General features: G+C 43.4%; 1 protein-coding gene across 5 annotated transcripts in view; it reads left to right on the top strand.

The window, feature by feature from the left end:
• Positions 1–22,500, top strand: part of LOC116463287 (phosphatase and actin regulator 3-like) — a 271,936-nt gene that overhangs the window by 216,013 nt on the left and 33,423 nt on the right. For all 5 annotated transcript variants that reach the window (XM_032146324.2, XM_032146327.2, XM_032146323.2 and 2 more), the window contains exon 8: positions 14,046–14,199. In XM_032146324.2, the coding sequence (XP_032002215.1) occupies positions 14,046–14,199 (154 nt within the window). The remainder of the gene's footprint in view (positions 1–14,045; positions 14,200–22,500) is intronic.

The raw sequence follows: 22,500 nt of genomic DNA, 5'->3' as shown, positions 1-22,500 counted from the left end.
GTCATGTGGTAGGTATTTAACTTTTTAATAACTGGAAAAATGTAAAGTGATCCTGCCATTTAGAGTGGTCCTCTGATATATTCTCACCATCAAGGTATTAGAGTTTCAGTTCCTCCACATCCTCTCCAATACTTGATGTGGTCAATCTTTTTAATTTCATGTAAAGAACTCTGTGCAGATCCAGTTGGCCAAGGGCTGGGCTATGCCTATATGTAGAATTCCACAGACTTAGCAGAGAGTTAGAATTTAATTTTTAATTCTAGTGGGTGTGTTATGGTGTCTCATTATGGTTTTAATTTGCATTTTTCTTTTTCTTTTCTTTGCTTTTTTTTTTGAGACAGAGTCTCACTCTGTCACCCAGGCTGTAGTGTAGTGGCATGATCTCGGCTCACTGCAAGCTCCACCTCCTGGGTTCATGCCATTCTCCTGCTTCAGCCTCCCGAGTAGCTGGGACTGTAGGTGCCCACCACCACGCCTGGCTAATTTTTTTTTTTTTTTTTTTTTTGTATTTTTAGTAGAGACGGGGTTTCACCGTGTTAGCCAGGATGTTCTCGATCTCCTGACCTCGTGATCTGCCCACTTCAGCCTCCCAAAGTGCTGGGATTACAGGCATTAGCCACTGCGCCTGGCCAATTTGCATTTTTCTAATAATTAACGACGTTGAGCATTTTTTCATATACTTATTACCATATCTTTGTTGGGAAAATATCTATTAAAATCTTCTACCCGTTTTTCAAAATTAGGTCAATTGATTTTTATATTTGAGAGTTTCATTGGTCTGTCTGTTTATATGCTGTTTTAGTTATTATACCAAAATATTGTTTGGTACCATGCTGTTTTGTTTACTATAGCTTTGTAGTATATCTATTTATTTTATTTTATTTTTTTTTTTAGAGACAGGGTGTCACTCTGTTGTCCAGGCTGGAGTGCAGTGATATGACCACAGCTCACTGAAGCTTTGACCCCTTGGGCTCAAGCGATCCTCACACTTTGGCTTTCTGAGTAGCTGAGACTATAGACATTTACCACCACACCCAGTTAAGTTTTGTATTTTTTTGTAGAGACGAGGTCTCACTATGTTTCCCAGGGTGCTCTTGAACTCTTGAGCTCAAGCAATTCTCCCACCTTGGCCTCTCAAAATGCTGGGATTACAGGTGTGAGCTACTGCACCCAGCCTATAGTAGTATATCTTGAAGTCAGGTAGTGTCGTGCCTCCAGCTTCATTCTTGCTCGAGATTGCTGTAAATATTCAGTGTCTTTTGTGGCTCCATACCAATTTTAGATTCATTTTTTTCCTATTTTTATGAATAATGTCATTGGTATTTTGATAAGGATTGCATAGAATCTGTGTATCACTTTGGATAATATGGGCATTTTAACAATGTTTATTCTTCCCAGCCATGGACAAAGGATATTTTTTCATTTATTTGTGTCATCTTCAATTCCTTTCAATGATTCATAATTTTCAGAATACAGATCTTTCATCTCCTTGGTTATATTTATTCCCATTTTACTGTTTTGTAGCTATTGTGAATGGGATTATTTTCTTGATTTCTTTTTCAGATAGTTTGCTATTGCTGTACAGAAACAGTAGGGATTTTTGTATGTTGATTTTTGTATTCTGCAGCTTTATGGAATTTGTTTATTTTAACAGTTTTTTGGTGAGGTCTTTAGGGTTTTCTATATAGAAGTTCATGTCATCTGCAAACAGGAACAATTTAGCTTTTCCTTTCTAATTTGGATATCTTTTTTTTTTTTTTTTCTGTAGCCTAATTTCTCTGGCTAGGACTCCTAGTGTTGTGTTGAATGAAAGTAGTAAAAGTGGGCATCCTTAGCTTGGTGTGGTGGCTCACACCTGTAATCCTAGCACTTTGGGAGGCTGAGGCAGGTGGATTACTTGAGGATAAAGAGTTGAAGACCAGCCTGGCCAACACAATGAAACCCCATTTCTACTAAAAATACAAAAAATTAGCCAGGTGTGCTGGTGCATACCTGTAATCCCAGCTACTCGGGAGGCTGAGGCAGGAGGATCACTTGAACCTGGGAGGCTGAGGTTGCAGTGAGCCAAGATTGTGCCACTGCACTCCAGCGTGGGCAATAGAGCAAGACTCCATCTCAAAAAAAAAAAAAAAAAAAAGAGTGGTCATCCTTGTCTTGTTTCAGATCCTGGAGGAAAGGCTTTCAATTTTCCTCCTTCAAAATGATGTTAACTATGGATTTGTCATATATAGCCTTTATTATATTGAGTTACATTTCTTCTAAACTGACTTCATTAAGAGCTTTTATTACAAAGTAATGTTGAATTTTGTCAAATGCTTTTTCTGCATCTATGATGTAACATATTAATTTGCACATATTGAACTATCCTTGCATCCCTGGTATAAATCCCCCCAATCATGTAGAAGGATCTTTTTAAATGTGTTGTTGAATCTAGTTTGCTATTATTTTGTTGAGGATTTTTATATCTATGTTCATCAGGGATGCTGGCCTATAGTTTTCTTTTGTGTGTGTCCTTATCCGGTTTAGTAGCAGGTAATGCTGCCCTTGTAGAATAGTTTGGAAATACTCCTTTCTTTTCAATATTTTAGAATAGTTTAAGAAGAACTGATATTAGTTCCTTAAATGTTTGGTGGAATTCAGAAGTGAAGCAATCAGGTACTGGACTTTTCTTTGATGGGAGGTTTTTTGAGTACTGACTCAATCTCCTTATTCATTATTGGTCTGTTCTGATTTTCTGTTTCTTCAAAATTAAATCTTGGTAGACTATACGTGTCTAGGAAATGATCCATTTCTTCTAGGTTATCCAATTGTTCATACTGTGCATTGTGCATGTAATTGTTCATAATAATGTCTTATGATTCTTTCTCTGGCATCAGTTGTAATGTTCCATTTTTCATCTCTGATTTTCTTTCATTTCTTAGTCTAGTTAAAGATTTGTCAGCTTTATCTTTTCAAAAAAACCTCATTTGTTGATTTTTTGTATTTTCTAGTCTTTATTTTATTTATGCTCTAATGTTTATTTCCTTTCCTTCTACTAATTTTGGGTTGAGTTTGTTCTTTTCCTGGTTTCTTGAGGTATAGTGTTAGGTTGTTGATTTCACATCTTATTTTTTGATGTAGGCAATTGTTGTTGTATGCTTCCTTGTTACAACTGCTTTTGCTGTATCTCATCAGGTTTGGTATGTTTTGTTTTTATTTTTGTTTGTCTCAAGATACTTTCTAACTTCCATTTTAATTTCTTTGTTGACTCCTTGGTTATTCAGGAGCATGATGTTTTATTTCCTCATATTTATGAAGTTTCTGAAGTTCCTTCTGTTATTAATTTCTGGCTTTATACCTTTGTAGTCAAAGAAGATACTTGATATGATTTTGGTCTTAAATTTGTTAAGATTTGTTTTATGGCCTAATATATAATCTAGGAGAATGTTCCATGTGCAATTGAGAAGAATGTGTATTCTGCAGCTGCTGGATAGAATGTTCTGTAAATGTACATTATGTCTGTTTTGTCTAGAGTACACTTTAAATCCAATATTTCTCTGTTCATTTTTTGCCTGGATGATCTGTCCATTGCTGAAGTAAGGTGTTGATATCACCTGCTATTATTGTGTTGCAATTTATGTCTTCATTTAGCTCTAATAATATGTGCTTTATATATTTAGGTACAAATTTGTATGCATATATTTTTGCAATGGTAATATCCTCTTGTTGAATTGATTTCATCATTGTATAATGACCTTTTACAGTTTTTGACTTAAATTCTAATTTATCAGATATAAGCATCGCTACTCCTGCTTTTCTTTGGGTTTCAATTTGCATGGAGTATTTTTGTCCTTCTCTTCACTTTCAGTCTATGTGTGTCCTTAGAGGTGGAGTGAATGTCTTGTAGGCAGCATACAATTAGGTCTTGTTTTTAAACATCTATTTAGCCACTCTCTATTTTAGCTGGAGACTTTATTCATTTATATTCAAAGTTAGTATTGATGGGTAAAGACTCCTGCCATTTTGTTAGTTGTTTTCTGGTTATTTTATAGATCTTTTGTTCCTCTTGTCCTCTGTTGTTGTTTACCTTTGTGGTTTGATGGTTTTCTGTAGTGTGAAGCTTTGATTCTTTCCTTGTTCTCATTTGTGTATCTGCTGTAATTTTTTTTGTTACTATGGGGCTTATATAAAAAATTATAAAGTTATAATACACTATTTTAAGTAGAAAACAATGTAACTCTGGTCACATACAAATACTCTAGACTTTTACCTTACCTCACTCCCACAATTTATAATTTTGCTGCCTTAATTTACATCTTTTTAGTTTTGTATGTTTCTTAACAACTTATTATAGCTGTAGTTATTTTTGACCATTTTGATTTTTTAATCTTTGTACTAGAGATTTGAAAGATTTACCTACACCATTATCATAATGTAGATTCTGAAGTTGATTATGAATTTGCCTCTACCAGTGAGTTTTATACTTTCACATGTTTTCATGATAGTAATTATTGTCCTTTCACTTCTGGTTGAAGTACTTTCTTAAGCATTTCTTGTAAAGGCAATCTAGTGGTAATGAATTTCCTCAGCTTATTCTTGCCTGGGAAAGATTGTATTTCCTCCATTTCTCAAGGATAGCTTTGCTGGACATAATATTCTTGGTTAGTAGGGATTTTCTCCCCCTTTCTTATCATCCCGTTCTCTCCAGGCCTGAGAGGTTTTGGCTGAGAAGTTTGCTCATAGACTAATGGGGATTCCCTTATATGTGACTTTGTTATTTTTCTTTCCTTCTGCTTTTAGAATCTCTTCTTGTTTTCACCTTTTGGTGGTTTGATTATGATGTATCTGAGAGAGGACTTCTTTGAGTTAAAGTTATTTGGGGATGTTTGAGTTTCATGGATCTGGATGTCCATATCTCTGCCAACAGATGGGAATTTTTCACCTGTAATTTTGTAAAATAAGTTTTCCGTGTTTTTATCTGTCTTCTTTGAAAATTTCATAATGCAAACATTTGTTTACTTAATGGTGTCTCATAAGTCCCATAGGCTTTCTTCATTTTTTAATCCTTTTCTCTCTCTCTTTTCCCCTCTGGATGGGTTATTTTGAGTTCAGAAGTTCATTTTGCTTAATCTAGTCTGTTGTTGAAGCTCTTGATTAAAAAAAGTTATTTATCGAATTCTTCAGCTACAAGATTTCTGTTTGTTCCTTTTTAAATGATGACTCTTTGTTGACTTTCTTATTCAGATTATAAATTGTTTTCCTGATTTCATTGAATTTTCTACTGTATTCTCTTGTGTCTTGCTAAGGTTTCTTAAGGTCATTATTTTGAATTTCTTCTCATGCAATTCATAAAGTTTTATTTCTTTAGGGTCAGTTACTGGAGAATTATTGTGTTTTTTTGGCAGCATCATGTTTCCTTGCTTTCTTGTTTCTTGTGTCCCTGCATTGATACCTGCACATATTGTGGCACAGTCACCTCTTCTAATTGTATAGATTGGCATATTTTGGGAAAAACTTTTACCTATAGATGGGTCCTAGGGTGTCAGTAGGGTAGAGTACATTGCCCTTGGTTCCAGGTGGGTGTGGTAACATAGTCTCTGTGCAGGTTTTTCAGCTGTAATCAATGTCAGCAATGCCTGTGAGTACCTCTGTTGCCTAGTCTTCAGAAGTCTGTGGCAATAGTGGTAGCAAGCTATAGTGTTAGTTTCCTCATTGGCTGCCAAATACTTTTTCTATGTACATTGAGGTAATTGTGTGCTTTCCTTTCTTCAGTTCGTGAATTTTGGTAAATTACACTGTTGCTTTTTGAGTGATAAACTAATCTTGCCTTCCTGAAATAAAAACTCCACTTGGTCATGGTGTATCACAATTTTTATAAATTGTTGGGTTGGATTTGCTAATTTTTTTTAGAGTTTTACATCAGCGTTTTTCAGGAATATTGGTCTTTCATTTTCTTTTCTTGAAATATTTTCTAGTTTTACTTTGTCAGAGTAAATTCTGGCTTCACAGAATGATTTGTAGTCTCTCCTGTCTTAATTTATTCATGCTGCTATGACAAAATACTACAGACAAGGTGGTAATAAATAACACAAATTTATTTTTCCCAGTTCTGGAGGCTAGGAGTTCAAGATGCTGGCAAGTTCAATGTTTGATGAGAACCCATTCTTCATAGATGGCACCATCTAGGTGTCCTCACATGACAAGAGATGGAAGGACAAAAAGATGTGAACTATCATGAAGCCCTTTTTGTAAGGGCCTTAAATCCATTCATTATGGAGGAGCCCTCAAGCCATTCATGATGGAGGAGATCTCCTGACCCTAATCACTTCCAAAAGTACCTGCCTGTTAACACTGTTACATTGGAGATTAAGTTTCAACATGAATTTTGGAAGGGACACAAACATTCAAACCATAACAACTTCCTTTCACTTTTTAAAAATAATTTATATAAAATCAGTATTGTTCCCTAAATGTTTTGTAGAACTCATCAGTGTATGTGTCTGAGACTGCAGTGTGTATGTGCATGAAGATTTTTAATTAGAAATTCTATTTTTAATAAATATAGGTCCATTCTGGTTACATATTTCTTCTTAAGTGAGGTTTGGTAGTTTGTGTTTTGCAAGGAAGTTGTTCATTTTATATCAGTTGTCAAATTTATTAGCATGAAGTGATTCATTATATTTTCTTATATCTTCTTAACATCTGTAGAATTAGATGATGTCAGTCTCACCTCCCCAGTTTCTGATATAGGTAATTTGTGTGTTCCCTTACCATCTCTTTTTTTCTTCTTCTTCCTGATGAATTATTTTCTTTATTATTATTTTTTATTTCATTGGTTTCTGCTTTGATCCTTATCACCTTTTTCTTCTACTCCTGTGGTTTATTTTGTTCTTCTTTGTCTAGGTTCCTAAGATGGAAACTCATATCATCGATTTGAGGCCTTTCTTCTTTTTTAATATTGGCATTTAATGTTATAAATTTCCCTGTTACCATTATTTTGATATATTGTATTTTCATTTGTTTCAAAACACTTTCAAATTTCCCTTTTGATTTCTTATTGGAGCCATGAATTATTCAGGAATTTAGTTTCCAAATATGTGGGTATTTTTCTAGAGGTATTTTTTTGTTATTGATTGCCAATTTATTTCCACTCTGGTCAGAGAACATACTTGATATGACTGAGTCCTTTGACATTTATTGAAGCTTATTTCTGGTCCAGAATATGTCCGATCTTGGTAAATGTTGTGTGTGTACTTGAAAAGAACGTGTGCTCTTCTGTTGTTTGGTATAGTGCTTTATAAGTGTTAGATCAAATTGGTTGATAATGTCATTCATGTCTTCAGTAGCCTTACAGATTTTCTATTTATTCTATGAATTATTTAGAGAGGGGTTTTGAAATCTCCAAGTAATAATGTGTGGATTTACTTATTTCTTTCCTCCGTTCTATCACTTTTTGCTTTATATATTTTAAAGCTCACATAGGTTTGTCAATATTTAGTATCATTATGCTCTCCTGATGAAGTTTTCTCTTTATCATTGTAAGATGACCCTTTTCAAAGAACCTGATGAGGTTTCTTGCTCTGAATTCTACCTTGCTTGACATTAGTGTGCCCATTTCAGCTCTGTTTGATTAGTGTCAGAATGGTACATCTTTTTTAAGATTTTATTTTTAATCTATTTGTATCTTTATATATAAAATTTTGTGGTTATCTATATGTTCTTTATATATAAGACATGTTTTGTTGGCAGCATATAGTTTTGTCTCATGTGTTAATCCATTCTGAAAATTTTTGCCATTAGGGTATTCTAACCATTTGCACTTAATGATTATTTTATTAGGTTTAAATCTACCATCTGGCAATTTATTTTCTATTTGTTCCATCTAGTTTTTTCCATCTTTTCTATCTTTCTGCTTTCTTTTGGATTGAGTGATTCTTTTATTCCACTTTATCTCCTCTGTTGGCTTGTTAGCTATATACCTCTTTGACTATTTCCATAGTTATAATGGTTGCTTTAGTGGTTATAGCATACCTCTCTGTCTTATCACTGCCTACCTCAAGCGATAGTATGCCAATTCACTTTTAGTCTCATGACCTCACCAGAGTATACTTCTGTTGTCCTTTCCCAACATTTGTTCTATTGTTGTCCATTTCACTCATGTTATAAACCTCATACTACTTTATTTTTATTATCAAAGTCAGTTTTCTTTTAAAGATAAATAATAAGAAAAAAATTATATATTTACACTTGTGGTTACCATTTCTATTACTCTTCTTTCCTTTGTACAGATTCAGGTTTCTATTGGCTGTCATTTTCCTTTTGCCTAAAGGATTTCCTTTGTCATTTCTTATAATGCAGGTCTGCTGGTGATGAAATCTTCCAGCTTTTTTATGTCCAAGAAGGTACTTATTTTGTCTTTATTTTGAAAGATAGTTTTTCCAAGTATGGAATTCCAAGTTGTCTGGGGTTTTTTTCTTTCATTACTTTGTAATTGTTGCTCCACTGTCTTGTCATCTGCATTGTTTTTCTTGAGACATCTGCTGTCATTCTCTTTGTTACTCTATACAGAGAATACAGAGAATGTCTTTTTATTTCTGTACACTTTTAATCCATTCTGAAAATTTTTTCACGGTTATAGATTTTGATTACCATGGCCCAGACACAGTTTTCTTTATGTTTCATGCATAAAATTCACTGAGCCTTTTCCTGCTTCTTTGCAGACATGGTAATTTTTTATTAGATGACACATGTGAATTTTACCTTCTTGGGTGTTGGATGTTTTTGTATTCCTATAAATACTCTTGAGTTTTGTTCTGGGAAGCAGTTAAGTTACTTGAAAATAGTCTAATTCATCCCAGGTTTTGCTTTAACATTTGTTAGATAGAACCAGAGCAGTGCTCAGTTATTGAGTTAGCTCAATGGCTAACTCCCATTCCAGAGGCAGAACCCCCTGTGTACTCTATTCAATGTCTGTACATCATGAAGTTTTCTGTCTGGCTGATGGGAACCGGCCCTCTGTCCAGTGCCATGTGTGCACCGGGCACTGCTGCCTCATCATTTCAGAGGATTCTTTCCTCAGAGGCACATATTAACCCACTGAAGGTTCAAGGGACCCTCTGCAGATCTTTGGGTCTTCTTACTATGCAACTCTCTCCTCTCCAGGTCTCTTTCATGCTAACTCTGGCTGCCCTGATCCCCTTGGCCTCTCAGGTTCATCTTCTCAACTCCGGGAGTTTTCCAGGCTCTTCCTGGGTTCCCCCTCCCTGGATTGTGGCCTAGCAACTCTCTAGAGGCAGTAGCTGGCCAGTCATGGGGCTACTCCATTTGATTCTCATTTCTCAAGGATCACTGTCTTCCGTTGCTAATTTCTAGCACGTTGAAAACTACTGTTTTATACATTTTGACTTCGTGTCTGAGGTTTGAGTGAGAAAGACAATTCAGTCCATGTTTGTCCACCTTGCTCAGAAGCAGAAGTTAATGTCATAGCTTTTTACTTTGAAGACTGAGACAAGTTTTCACAGCACATTCCGTCTAGAGAACAAAGTTAGGCTCTGCTATTGGATGTCCCCAGATGGGAACCCCACTTATCTTTTAGGCTTCAGCTCAGATGCTACTTCCTTCAGAAATCCCTTTCTGGCACACTACCTTCCTTGTGTGGCTTATTCGTTCTCTCTTGCACCAGATCATTCCGCAGCTTTTGAGTTTGTATATGGCAACAATGAACAAGGTATAATCCTTGCTGTAGATAAACTCGCCATATTTGTTTTTTTCCATGGAGTGAAAATGTTTTAAGCTCATATAATGACTATGGTTAGGGAAAGAGCCACACAGATAATTAGGATATGTTGTGACAACGCACAAATAGAAACACACATAATGTGCTTGAGAACATGAGAAATGCCGGTTTTACCTTTCCTTTCCTCACCTGACCAAGCTCAGCAAGGCATGTGCGGCATCTTCCTCATCTTTGCTCTTCAGTGCCAGGTATAGGAGAGGCCCATTATGGACAAGTGCCTTATTGAACTCAGCAGATCCATGAATGTCAGGTTGGGAGTGTGGTCGCTGGGGTCAGGCCTTGGTTTACATCCAGGTTCTGCCTCTTAACCACTCTGTGCTTCAACAGGAGAGGAGGAGGTCCTGCTTAGTTTTGGACGTGCTAAGTTTGGGATGCCTGCTAGAGATCTGGGGCAAGCATGGTAAAGAAAGCTGAATGTGCAAGCCTGGAGTTCAGGAGGGAGGTGGTGTCTGGGGATGGAAATCTCGAGCTAGTAGCAGTTGGTTCTTAGTGTCATGGGACACAGGAGGTTATATGGGAAGCAAATGTGGACAGAGAGTGAAGGGGTTTGAGGATTGGGTCCTGGGCACACCCACCTCTGGAGGTGGGGGACATTATGAAGAGCCAGCAAAGTAAACTGAGACATGATCATTGAGGCAGGAAGATAGCAGGCTAGGGCGGAGACCTGGAAGGAGAGAGAAGAGAGCCTTTCACAAAGAAGGGAGTGACCAATGGTGTCTATGCTTCTGTGTGCTTGAGTACAGAGTCTGGGATTCTCCTGAGCATCCTTTGCTCCACTGGGATGGAAGATGGGACCTGATGAGACCGGGGCTAGGGGAATGTCCTGAGCCCCACATGTGTTGGTATCTGTGTGCAGGGAGCGTGGAAGGCAGTTCCTGCTTGGTGAGGTGGAGCTGAGAGTGGTGCCACTTAGCAGCTATCTGTGCCACTCTGGTACCCGGAGAGAAGGAGCCGGCATTTGCCCATCCTTCCTCCTAAGCCCCGTCAGTTGTGCATTGAAAAGATGCCCCCACCCACCACATTTGCTGGAGTTGGACTAGAGCTGGTAATATCAGGGTTTTACTTTTTAGTTTAATTTCTTGCATGATGCATGGATTTTTATTGAGTTTTGCCAGTAAAGAGCTCCATAGGGTATTACTGAGCAGGACTGGTCTGAAGATAAATGAAAGTTGTGTACTTGGAAAGACAATGCTGTATTATTTTCAAACCCCCCTGAGAAAAAGGGGCTTTTTGCACTGGGTAAGCTCTGGATCAGGTCCAATACAGACAGCCTTGCAAAAGTGGTGTTCTAGAGAACACAAGATGGGTCAAATGATGATAGTTCAGGGGGAATGAGTCTTTGAAGAGCTCTAGCCCCATTCTGTTCCCTCGGTGGCTGCCAGGCAGCTGTCTTCACCACAAATGCAGACCGTCACATGTCAAGGCTACTGCAGATTGAAGAATGGGGCACAGGACTGGAAAAGGTGAAAGATTCTCTCAAAATTCCACCAATTTTTCTGGAATAAACATTCCTCGTTTTGTTGTAAATATGTGCTTAATTTCCAGAGTTGTGAAAAAGTTGACTGCAATCTTTTTTGCCAGTTTTCTCTTTGCTTTTACAAAGGAGAGATTTTTTTTTGTCATTTTCTGTGATGTTACTTAACAATGTTCTTTCTAAGCAATGACTTCTTTTTTTATAAGGAAGCTATATAAAAAATAAAATACAGTAACCAAAATTAAGTAAAATGATCAATTCTTGGCTTTTATATGCCAATTTATTATAATATATATTTACAAAATTGGACACATACACATATATATTGGCATATAATATGCATACTTTCATTTGCTTTCTTTAGCAATATATAGTGACTATCTTTTGTCATTCCGTAACATATACACCACCATTTTTAATAGGTACACAATATTCAGATGGAACAGATGCATCGTAATTTAACAGGTGTCCTCTGACTGGGTGTTTACGTTGTGTTCAATTTCTTACATTTATGAAAAAGTCTGGGATGAACATCCTTTTATGTACTTTTTATGTGCTTGTCCCAATCATTTTAGGAAACAGACTCCTAGAAGTGGGATTTCCAGATCAAAGGTTAGGAAGAGAAAGCAAGCGTGTTTGGGGGCATTTGGGGAGGGTGATGTCTGTCACACAACCTAGACTGAAAGCTCTCCCTCCATCCCTGCACTTGTTTCTCAGCTTCTACCTCCTGCTCAGTGCTAGGCAGCCTGCTGTGGGAAGGCATGCTCATTTAGATTAATTCAATCAGTGGATAGAAAGGTCACTCAAATCCATGAAAAGTCCTCATTTTAAGCTATGTCTTTTGGAAATTTCCTCTTTTGTCTTTTAAGTAGCAAAACCTGGTAACCTTCTGATACCTTGGTGAAGATCAGTCAGATCTGTTTTTGTTGTGGTCCTACTGTGTATCCTTGCTTTGTTCATAGAGGCTGGATTAATAAGTAAATGAGAATGATTTGCTCCTAGCACAGATTTCACACAGAGTGAGTTTTCGTTTATGTCTAGAAATCTGCAAAGAAGGGAACTTTTTCTCAGTTAAGAACAAATATGATTAAACGTATGTGATGATAAGCCTGAGACATTTGCAATGGGCTCAAGGACTTGCTTCATCAAAAGCTGAAAAGATTAAACCACATTCAGTATAGTTTTATGTTTAAGCATATTATAGTTCTCTGAAAATGGCAGTTCCTTTTTCCTGTATTAGTCCCTTAGCATTATGAAGGAATCTGTCCCGAGACATTTGAGACCTTCCTGCATTCATGAATGTCACCGTCACATTCAGTCTCTCATAACATGCAGTAAAGGCCAACTGAAAAATGCCTGGGACTCCTCCAGGCTCCTCAGGAGACTCTAAATACAAGACTGCAGTCATTTATAAAGCTATTAAAACAAAGTGGGGCCTGAGCCCTTGCTGAAATGATCTTCAAAGTTGTTTTCTCTGTGAAACATGTGGCAAACAATCGCATGTTCGAAATTCAAGACTTGGCTGAGTTCCACTTTTTGTGTCTTACTTTATCCCAAACTTCTGTGAAACAACCGTGTTGTTCAACTGACTTTCTTGCTTTGTATTCCCGTCTCCACGCTAGGAGTTGACTTCCTTTTAGGTACTGTGTTTCTTAAGAAATAAAACCTGCCTTCATCTATGGAAGTGACCATATTGGATAATGACTTGAGCCCCCAGGAATTAAATCCCAGCCCCAAAAAACTGCAAAACCACGAACTGCAAAACTGCAACCTACATTGCATGTGATACTTTGGAGTTACTTGCAGGCAGCAGCATCTGCAGTGACAGGGCAGGTGGGGACTGTGCTGTTCAGAAAGTTCAATTAACCAGCACCCACATTTCCTAGTGCACTAAGGAGTGACCCTCTCTGCCTGTGAAAGAGCTAAACCCCATCTCTTCTCCTAAGTAAATATAAACATTCCATTCCCTAATACCTTCCTCTCATGTTGATAACTTCACTCAGCTGATTCCAGACACACATAGAACACAAAGGCTGGCCTAGCAGACCTGGAGTCAGCCCACCCTTAAGTTCACGCAACAGTGTTCACCAATGATCTACCATCTCCACACCCTGCTAGGACATGGGCGGGTGGGGGAAAGGCTGTCACTTAAGGTCTCTGCAGGAGACAGATGATAAAAAAACTGAAAAGATATCAGTTGGTTGGGAGGAATTAAGATAAGTGGAGTGGTGGTGATTGGAGATTCAGAGGGTTTCTGAGGACCTGGGTCCAACCCTGGATGGTCCTGGCAGAGCTGTGTGGTAGGCAGAGGAAGGAGATGACATGGAGACCCTAAGGCGGGACATCTAGAAACTGAAGGAAGAGCCACGTGGCTGGGGGGACAGTGGGCAGGGAAAAAGTGCGGGACCATGTGGAGCTGGGTGGGGGCAGCAGCCACCATGGGGAAAGTCACTGTGTCATTTTTGGTCCAAACTCAGACATTTTTGAAAGAAAAACGTGGGTGCTATTAGTAATCATCTGGGACAGCAGGTGTCAGCCGGGACTGTACCTGGAAACCCATGAGTAGGGGGCTTAGTGGACAGAGACGGTGACATCACCTTGCCCCCGTGTTGCCCACTGTTCCACTGGGAAGTGCCGCGAGCTGGTGAGCATGTGTCCTCTCGGTTCTAGCCACCATCACCCTGGTCTGGAGTCCTTCCTCTGGCAGGTGGGCAGCTCCATTGACAAGCCAGCCCTCCACTGAGACCTGTTTCCTTTGTTCCCCTTCTCTCCTCTTGCCCTGGACGGGGCTTTTAGGAACACTGCCACGGAAATGCAAGAAGGAGCTCCTGGCCGTGAAGCTAAGGAACCGGCCAAGCAAACAGGAACTAGAAGACCGGAACATTTTCCCCAGAAGGACTGATGAAGAAAGACAGGAGATCCGGCAGCAGATCGAGATGAAGCTCTCCAAGTAAGTGGCAGCGTGTGGGCACAGCCGGGCCTGTGCTCTGGCCTTGCAGGCTGAGCCCCTCTGAGATCCCACATCCTGGGTGCGCCAGGCCGGGACGCACAACCCACCGTCTGCGGCAGGTCTCTTGACCCTGCCACCGTTGATGTTTGGGGCCGTGTGGGGGCCCTTTCCTGTGGGGGCTGTGCCGTGCACGCTCAGATGTTTAGCAGCATTCTCGGCCTCTACACACTACACCTCCCGTGACAACCAAAACTGTCCCTGGACATCATCAAATGCCTCCTGGAGGGTGAATTGCTCCACTGGCCTGTAGCAGCCAGGCAAGGACTGGGCCAAACTGATGAGGACATGGTTTGACAGTGTTAGAGACAGGGGGCAGTCTCTGTTCACCTCTGTCTGATCATTTTCCTGCAAGAAGGTGGATCCAGTGTTGCCAGATCTTCTAAGTTTGTCAAGTAAAGCTACCCCCCCACCCACACGCACACAGTTATGCAGCCACGTGTGACTTAATGACAGGATACATTCTGAGAAATGCGTCATTAGGAGATTTTGTTGTCGTGGGAACATCACAGAGCGCACTACACAGACCCAGAGGGTGCGGTCTGCTGCACATCTGGCTACATGCTGTAGCTGATGGCTCCGAGGCTACAAACCCTACAGCACATGACTCTACTGAATACCGTAGGCAATTCTAGCACATTATGGCATCGAAACATTTCTCAACATAGAAAAGGTACAGTAAAAATATGACATACAAAATAAAAAATGTCACGTCTGTATAGAGCACTTACCATGAATGGAGGTTGCAGGCCTGGAAGGTGCTCTGAGTGAGTCCCGAGTGAGTGGCGAGTGAATGGGAAGGCTAGCGCGTGACTGTGCACCACTGCAGACTTCAGAATCACCGCACACTTAGGCTAGCTAAATTTACATAAACTTTTTTTTTCTTTAATAGTAACTTTTTACTGGATAAACTTTAACTTTCGGACTCTTGTAATAACACTTAGCACTAAACACAAATTATACAGCTGTATAAAAATAATTTCTCTTTGCCCTTATTCTACAAGCTTTTTATATTTTTCAATTTTTTAACTTTTTAAATGTTTTATTAAAAATTAAAACACAAATGCCACATTAGCCTAGGCCTGCACAGGGTCAGAACCATCAATATCACTGTTGTCTTCCTCCTCCACAGCTTGTCCCACTGGAAGGTCTTCAGGGGCAATACCAAGCACAGAGCTGTCATCTCCTGTGAGAACAAGGCCTTCTGGACTCCTTCTGAGGGACCTGCTGGAGGCTGCTTTACAGTTAACTTTTTTTTAATAAGTAGGAGAACACTCTAAAATAATCATTAAAATTACAGTGAATACACAAAGCAGTAACATAGTCATTTAATGTCATGATCAAGTATGATGTACCGCACGGTTACATGTACTAGACTTTTAGAGGCCTTGGCAGCACAGTAGGATTTTTTACACCAGCGTCGCCACAGACATGTTAGGAACGCGTTACACCACGATGTTATATGACACAACAATGTCACTAGGCATTAGGAATTTTACAGCTGCATTTTCATCTTCTGGGACGACTGTCGTGTATGTGTCGTATGTCATATATCATTGAAATGTCATGAGGTGCATGTCTGTGCATATATACACATACATGTATATCCACATACGCATCATTTTCTGGACAATATGTGCACCAAGTCCACCCATCTGCCGTCTGGCTGTGACCCAGAGCCACAGGTGGGCACCTTCTGTGTTGCACCCCCAAAGGGTTCCCTGGGTGGTCCCTGCGGTCTGCTGGGCTGGAGCTGTCCGTGGGGCAGGACAGAGTGGAGCTGCTGCGTCTTGCTGGTTGAGGTCTGAACGGATCCAGTCATGCCTCTGAGAGAGAATGGAGGCTTCTTTTGGAAGGCAAGGGCTGCCATGAGCCAGGTGGAGCTGACCTGTGTGGCTTTCCAGGATCAGGTACCTCCCTAGTGGTGTTCCACATTCCAGAGCCCCTCAGAGCTTGCTGCGTACCCCAGTTTGCGCCCATGGACACTGCCCAAAGGTGCCAAGAGCCACTGAGCAGGCATCGGTGGGCTTTCAGAGGAAAGTCATGCCATTCTTGCAGGGTGGGCCTTTGTTTCCCCTTTCACCGGGCCAGATGGCAGACTAATGTGTCTCGTGTGTGGTAGGAGAGGAAATTCTGATAAATCTCATACGCACCATCCCAGCAGCCACAGTCCGCGTCTCCTGCCCACCCTGTGAGGTGTGAGTCAGTCTGTGCAGGGCTGGGCTTGGCAGACAGTGCCCTGGACAGCCCCTAGTCCGCCCCTTCCCTCTTTAAACCTCAAAAGCCGACCCTTCCCTGGAGGGAGAGACAGTGCCCCAGGGGTGAGGGGAACCAGCTCTGGGAGCGCCACTGCCTCTGTTGATTTGCTCTGCACCCTTGCTGTCCCCAGGCCCCTGAGTCACTGGAGACGCTGGGAAAATGCAGGTTCTGATGCTGCAGGTGCAGGGAGGCCTGACAGTCTGCATTTCTAGCAAGCTTCTGGGGCTGCCGACACTGCTCGCTGCTGGGCCGCAGGTCACACTTTGAGAAGCGAGGGTCTGCAGCAGGGTCCCCAGCCTGGGAACCATTGATGTTTGGGCCCAGATTGTTCTCCGTGGAGGGGCCGTCCCAAGTGTGTAGTGTGTTAGCAGCATTCCTCCCACCTTCCACTAGATGCTAGCAGTACATCCTCCACTTCTGACCACCAAACGTGTCCCAGACACCGCCCAACGTCCCCTGAGGTCGGAGACAACAGAACGCTCCCCGGGTGAGAATCCATGATCTGAAGGTTGGACATCCCCTCTGGGCAGATTTTCCTCTGAGCAGTGGGGCTTTTCATTTCGAGGAAGGGTTGTTTCTGGTCTCCGCTGGGGAGCTTGAGCCCCAGTGTTCCCAACTCCCACCAAAATCCTTATTTGACTGTTTTCACGGTGGAGGGCCGTGAACGTGAGCAGGTGAGACGGGCCCGGGGCAGGGCTATGGATAGAGCACAGGGTCCTACCCTTCCAGGTGTTACAGAGTTGTGCTTGGGGCGCAGGTGCGGGTTGCATTTCTACCAGCGATTGGGACTGCCCTGCCGCTCGGCCTCTGCACCACGGCGTCGTCATCCCAGGCTTTCGTTTCCGTGAGTCTCAGTGATGGGACATGTGTTCCTAAGGCTTGGTTTCCCGTTTCTCTGATTTCCGGTGAGGTAGAGCATTATTTTCAGCGTTTATCAGCTTTTTGGTTTCTTCTTTGATTTATGTACTTTGCCTGAAGTTTTCTTTATCTTAATGATTTTTAGGAGTTTACTTTTGAAGATGTAGCTTCTAATCTTTCCCCGTTTTGAATTACATGATTCTTCTCTCTGTTTGGGGCTTGTGTTTTCAGTTTTAAAATACTTTTCTTTGAGGCACAGAAGTTTTGATTTTTAAGGCTGTGAGATTGCTGATCATAAACTTCAAGAGCTCACAGCCTTTTTCTGGGAGGACCAAGTTGTCAGTATTTTGAGGTTTGTGAGCCAGGCTGTCTCTGCCACCCCTACTCAGTTCAGGCGCTGTAGTACTGAAGTAGCTGTAGACAATCTGAGGATGAAGTGGCACGGCTGTGTGTCAATAAAACTTTATTTACAAAAATAGCCAGCGGTCCATTGGGCCCAGCTGGCACTTTGCTGACCCCTGATGTGCTTTATGGTTCGCACTATTTGTACCGTGTTTAAAAATCCTTCCCAGCCTGGAGGTCATCAGAATTTTATTCACTTCTGTTATTTGCAGTTGCCTTTACCTGTGCCAGTTAATAATGGTTTTCTATTTGATAGTCAAACCGAGTTCTTTCAAATTAAAATATTAAGTGAATTGATCTAAACAATCTAAACAAAAAAAAAGGTAAGTAATGGAAGATAGTACATGTGGTTCAAAAAACAACAAAAATTATGGTGGTGCTTGGAATGAGAGATGCCTGGAGTCCCCACCGCCGACAGTGAAGGTGGAGAGGGAAGTTGGGAGAAGGTTGGGCTGCCGGGGATACCCCAAACGCCCCCTACATAAGAAGTACCAAAAACATGGGCCCTGTGGCTTGTTTTGACTCCGTTACTTACTGAATCTGGAACTAATTTTAAACCTTGGACTGGAATATAGTAGCTCCCTGGTATTTGTCACCATGTTTAAAAACCTGGAATTAGACACAGAGAAAATAGCAGCGGAGAGTAGCATCCCAGGAGGTCAGCCATGGCTTCCCAGAGGCGCCGTTTGTTTTCCCTGCAGCAGTGGCTTCATTGGTCTCCCTTTGTCTCTGCTCTGCCTCCTTTCGGAGATTCCTCCACCGTCTCTTGCTAGGTAATTCAGCCTCTGGTTGCCATGGCAACGTGCCATCTACTGTATCCCAAAGAACATTTGCCATTTCCTTTTTTTAATTTCCAGAACCTTCATATTTTATCTTCTGAGTGTTCCGGGGCGTTTTCCTGGTGAAGTAGTCACTGCTCCCTATGGCTACCCCAGAACACATCCGTGTGCTTGGTCCGGGACCCCCAGGAAAGTCACGGTCCCATCTGAAAGAGTGAAGCTATATGCTGATTCTCACCCCTCTCTGTGTAGGAGCTCAGCTTATCTTTAAAACTTGTGTCGATGCATCAGCAGAGTATGAGAGGCCCGCAGCTCCTGCACGGTAGGTGTGCCCTGGAAATTATGCACAGAGGCACGGGCAGTATTGCCTCCATCCTGTCCACAGCCACCATCTAAGGAGAGCAGTGGGAAGGACCTGCTGCTGGCTTTCAGCATAGGTGCCCGCGATGTGCTTGATGTCTGCCTTTCTTTCTTTTACGCAGTCTTCACGGTAACCCAGTAAAGCAGGTGTTACTATCATCTCCATCTTACAGATGAGAAAATTAAGCCTTAGTGAGAAGGTAACTGGCCCAGGGCCACGTAGCTTGCAGAAGCTGCTGTACAGTGAGATGGGCCATTTGTTAGAGCCCCAGGCCTGGGCCTGGGAGAAGCATTCTAGACACAAAAGCACTGTGGCTCCTTGTTTATCTTAGGCATGGCTTTGAATTTTCATATATTGGTTTGGCTTTGATCAGGGTATCTGCTGGCAACTAGGCAACGCACCAGGCCTCTTGGGCAAAGGACTTCACACTTGCTCTAAAGCAGTGCAGAATGTTGGCCAGGCCCGGTGGCTCATGCCTGTAATCCCAGCACTTTGGGAGGCTGAGGCAGGCGGATCACTTGAGGTCAGGAGTTCGAGACCAACCTGGCCAATATGGTGAAACCTCGTCTCTACTAAAAATACAAAAATTAGCCAGGCGTGGTGGCAGGTGCCTGTAGTCCAAGCTACTCGGGAGGCTGAGGCAGGAGAATCGCTTGAACCTGGGAGGCAGAGTTTGCAGTGAGCCAAGATCATGCTATTGTACTCCAGCCTGGGCAACAGGGCAAAGACAGGGGGGTGGGGGGTGGTGGCAGTGCAGACTGTCAACCCAGCATGGAGCAGTGGGGGGTTGGACATCCTCGGGGGGACATATAGAAAGAGACGCTGCCCAGCAAGGGCTCTGGAACAGTGCAGCAAGCAGGCTAGAACCCCAGCTGTCTTTGTCTCAGCTGCGTGAGATAGGCCAGCACCAGTGTCTCAGAATCTCTCTCCTTGTTTGTGAAATAGGGATGGTGGCAATACCTGCCCCAGGGCCCTCTGGAGGATTCCACATTGGTCCCTGAAGAAAGTCATAAAAGCACATTCTCAGCAGGGGGTGCTGGGGCCAGAGCTGCTGCTGTCATAGTCAAGGCTGGATGCCCTCCTGGGCGAGTTGTCACCTGCACGGGGCAGAGGCCAGCAGCAGGCCTTGTGGCAGGATGAAATGAATGCTGCTGCATGAACAGCGGTCACGATGCTAGTGGGCCACGGGGTGCAGGAGCATTGCTGTTGATGGGGCTTGAGTGTCATTCCCATTCGTGACTGTTGTGTAATTTTGCCCGAAGAGAGCGGAATAGGGTAGGCACCTCCTAAGTCACGCACAAATTGTCATTCCCCTTGGGGCGTTCTTTGCTCCCAGGAACGCGTGTGAGAAGCTGATTAACGCTCAGTAGCATCTTTCAGGAGGGGGCACTTAGCATGTTCACACAGCAGTTAGCGGATCTCTGAGCGGCTTCTCTGTACGTTTTGTTCTTTGGCCTCCAGAACACGCTGCACCCTCAGGTGTCCTCCTGGGCTGTGGCCTCCCACTACCTGCTCTGTCTGCGGGAGTAGGACACAGCGTGCAGCGAGTTTAGATGCTCCCTCCTCTAGATGTGCTTTAGGCAAGGCAGGCCTATTTTTGGTCCCGGAGACAGAACGCACAGAAATGTGGAGACAGACAGTGTCCCCGCAGAGGCTGTGGTTTGGGCTGCAAGGCAGAAACCGCGCCTGGCCAGCCAGGGGACCAGGCTGTCTCAATGGGGCCTTCGTTCTGCTGTGAGCTTTTACCTGAAACTGCGTGGACAGAAATTTTTACTTCCACAGAAACGGTCTTTGGTAAATTTCAGACACGTGGAAGTGGGGGAAGAATCAGCTTCCGATGCCAGCCTTCATAATGACACCACTAATAGCAGCATCTCACAGGGTCTGCCCTGACGCTGGGCAGGTGCGGCGCTGATTGCCTGCGATGCCAAGCAGGGACCATCATCCCTGCTCTGCAGATGAGGAGACTGGGCAGAGAGAGGCTAAGCAGTGCCCCCGGGTCTCACAGTTCACGAATGGCCGGGCTGTGGGCTCCAGGGCCCTCGCGCCCAACCACTGAGCCTTGCTGCCTGAGGCCAAGCATCTGACTCACACCTTGTGGACAGGGCCAGGAAGCTGATGATATACTATAGCTAAAGGCCAGTTTCCAGTGAATGTTTGTGTTAATGAGGTGGTTATGGTCCATGTTCACTGGGCTGAGTCCTTTGCCCGCTGATGTCTGCAACCCTGAAGTTCTGTGCTCGCTATGGTGTGGGTGCTGGACACATGCTCCTTCATGGATCTTGCTACTTCCCCCGAGACCCTCACTGAGGAGTGAACACACCTGACATGGGTCACTCCCGGGACAGGGCTGAGCTGCCACAAGCACTGAGGGTTTCTCTTGTCAGTTATCATTGCCGTCCTGAAAAGGTTGCAAAGTTTGCCTTCTGCCTCGGGGTTAATCCGTGGCTGCTGGGATGGAAGGTAGCATTTGAAATTACCTACAGGGGGAGGCTGCGCCTGCAGAACGGGCCCAGTTGATCCTGTGACATCCAATGTCATTGCCCATCTCTTGGGGTGCTTACCCCCCAAATTACAGAGATTTCGAATTCATGTAGAGTGCACATGCTAGGCGCTGGGGTGCAGAGATGAGAAGATGCACTCACAGGTGATAAATCATTGCGTATGGTAAAAGATGTACACAGATAGATGTGTGGACCAGCTTCAGGAGGGAGGGTGAGGGTGTCCCAGGCAGACCAGCCAGTGAGAGCTCGAAGGCCGGAAGCAGCAGCGCCTTCCCAGGACCACCCTGGGGGCTGAGAAGGTTCAGGGCTGGGTGAGGGTGGCAGGGCAGAGGGAGAAGGCTGGAGGGGCTGCAGGGCCAGGTGGTGGAGGCTCCTGTGCTGCCCGCTATGGGTTCCCAATCCACACAGAGCTCCTCTTGTCATTCTGGCTCAGCTCAGATGTCACCTTCCTGACCATCCCCCAGTGGCACAGCCTTACCGTTACCCTGTGTCACATCATCCCCTGCTGTGTTTTTAGCCACTTCCACAGCTGCTGAAAGTGCCATTTGCTCATCTGTTCTGTTTGCCTCCTCAGGGTGTACCCACTGGCATGGCGGGGCCCTGCCCTGCTGTTCTGTGAGGACCTTGCCCACCAAGGAGGCGCTGGCTAAGCTGGTGGGAAATGGCAGATGAGGAGGCCTGGCTCTCCCGAGAAGCAGCCAGGGCTCCCTGAGGGGTCAGGAGCAAGGGCATGTCTGGGAAACGCCCCTCTGCTGCAGTGCAGGGCTGGTTTGGGAGAGCAAGGCCAGAGCTGGGTGGGGAGACAAGGGTCTCTCACATGCTACAGGCGCAGGAGCCAGCACCATCCTGGGGACGCGGGGCTGCAGAGAGGACGGCAGAGCTGGTGAGGATGAACGGCAGGCCTGGGGGTGAGGGAGGAGGGCCTGCCAGCCTAGGGGTGGATGGGTCTGCAATGGTGGAGAGGGAATCCAGGAAGAAGGCAGGCAGACACAGGGGAAGGGTTCTATGTCCAAAGAGTCCCTAGGCCGTCAGGTCCCTGGGGTTTTTGGCAGTGGTTACATGCACTTGTGCAGATGAGATT

This window comes from Hylobates moloch, unplaced genomic scaffold (genome assembly GCF_009828535.3).
Source record: "Hylobates moloch isolate HMO894 unplaced genomic scaffold, HMol_V3 SCAFFOLD_32, whole genome shotgun sequence".
NCBI classification, from domain to species: Eukaryota; Metazoa; Chordata; class Mammalia; order Primates; family Hylobatidae; genus Hylobates; species Hylobates moloch.
This window is presented reverse-complemented; position numbering and strand designations above follow the sequence as displayed.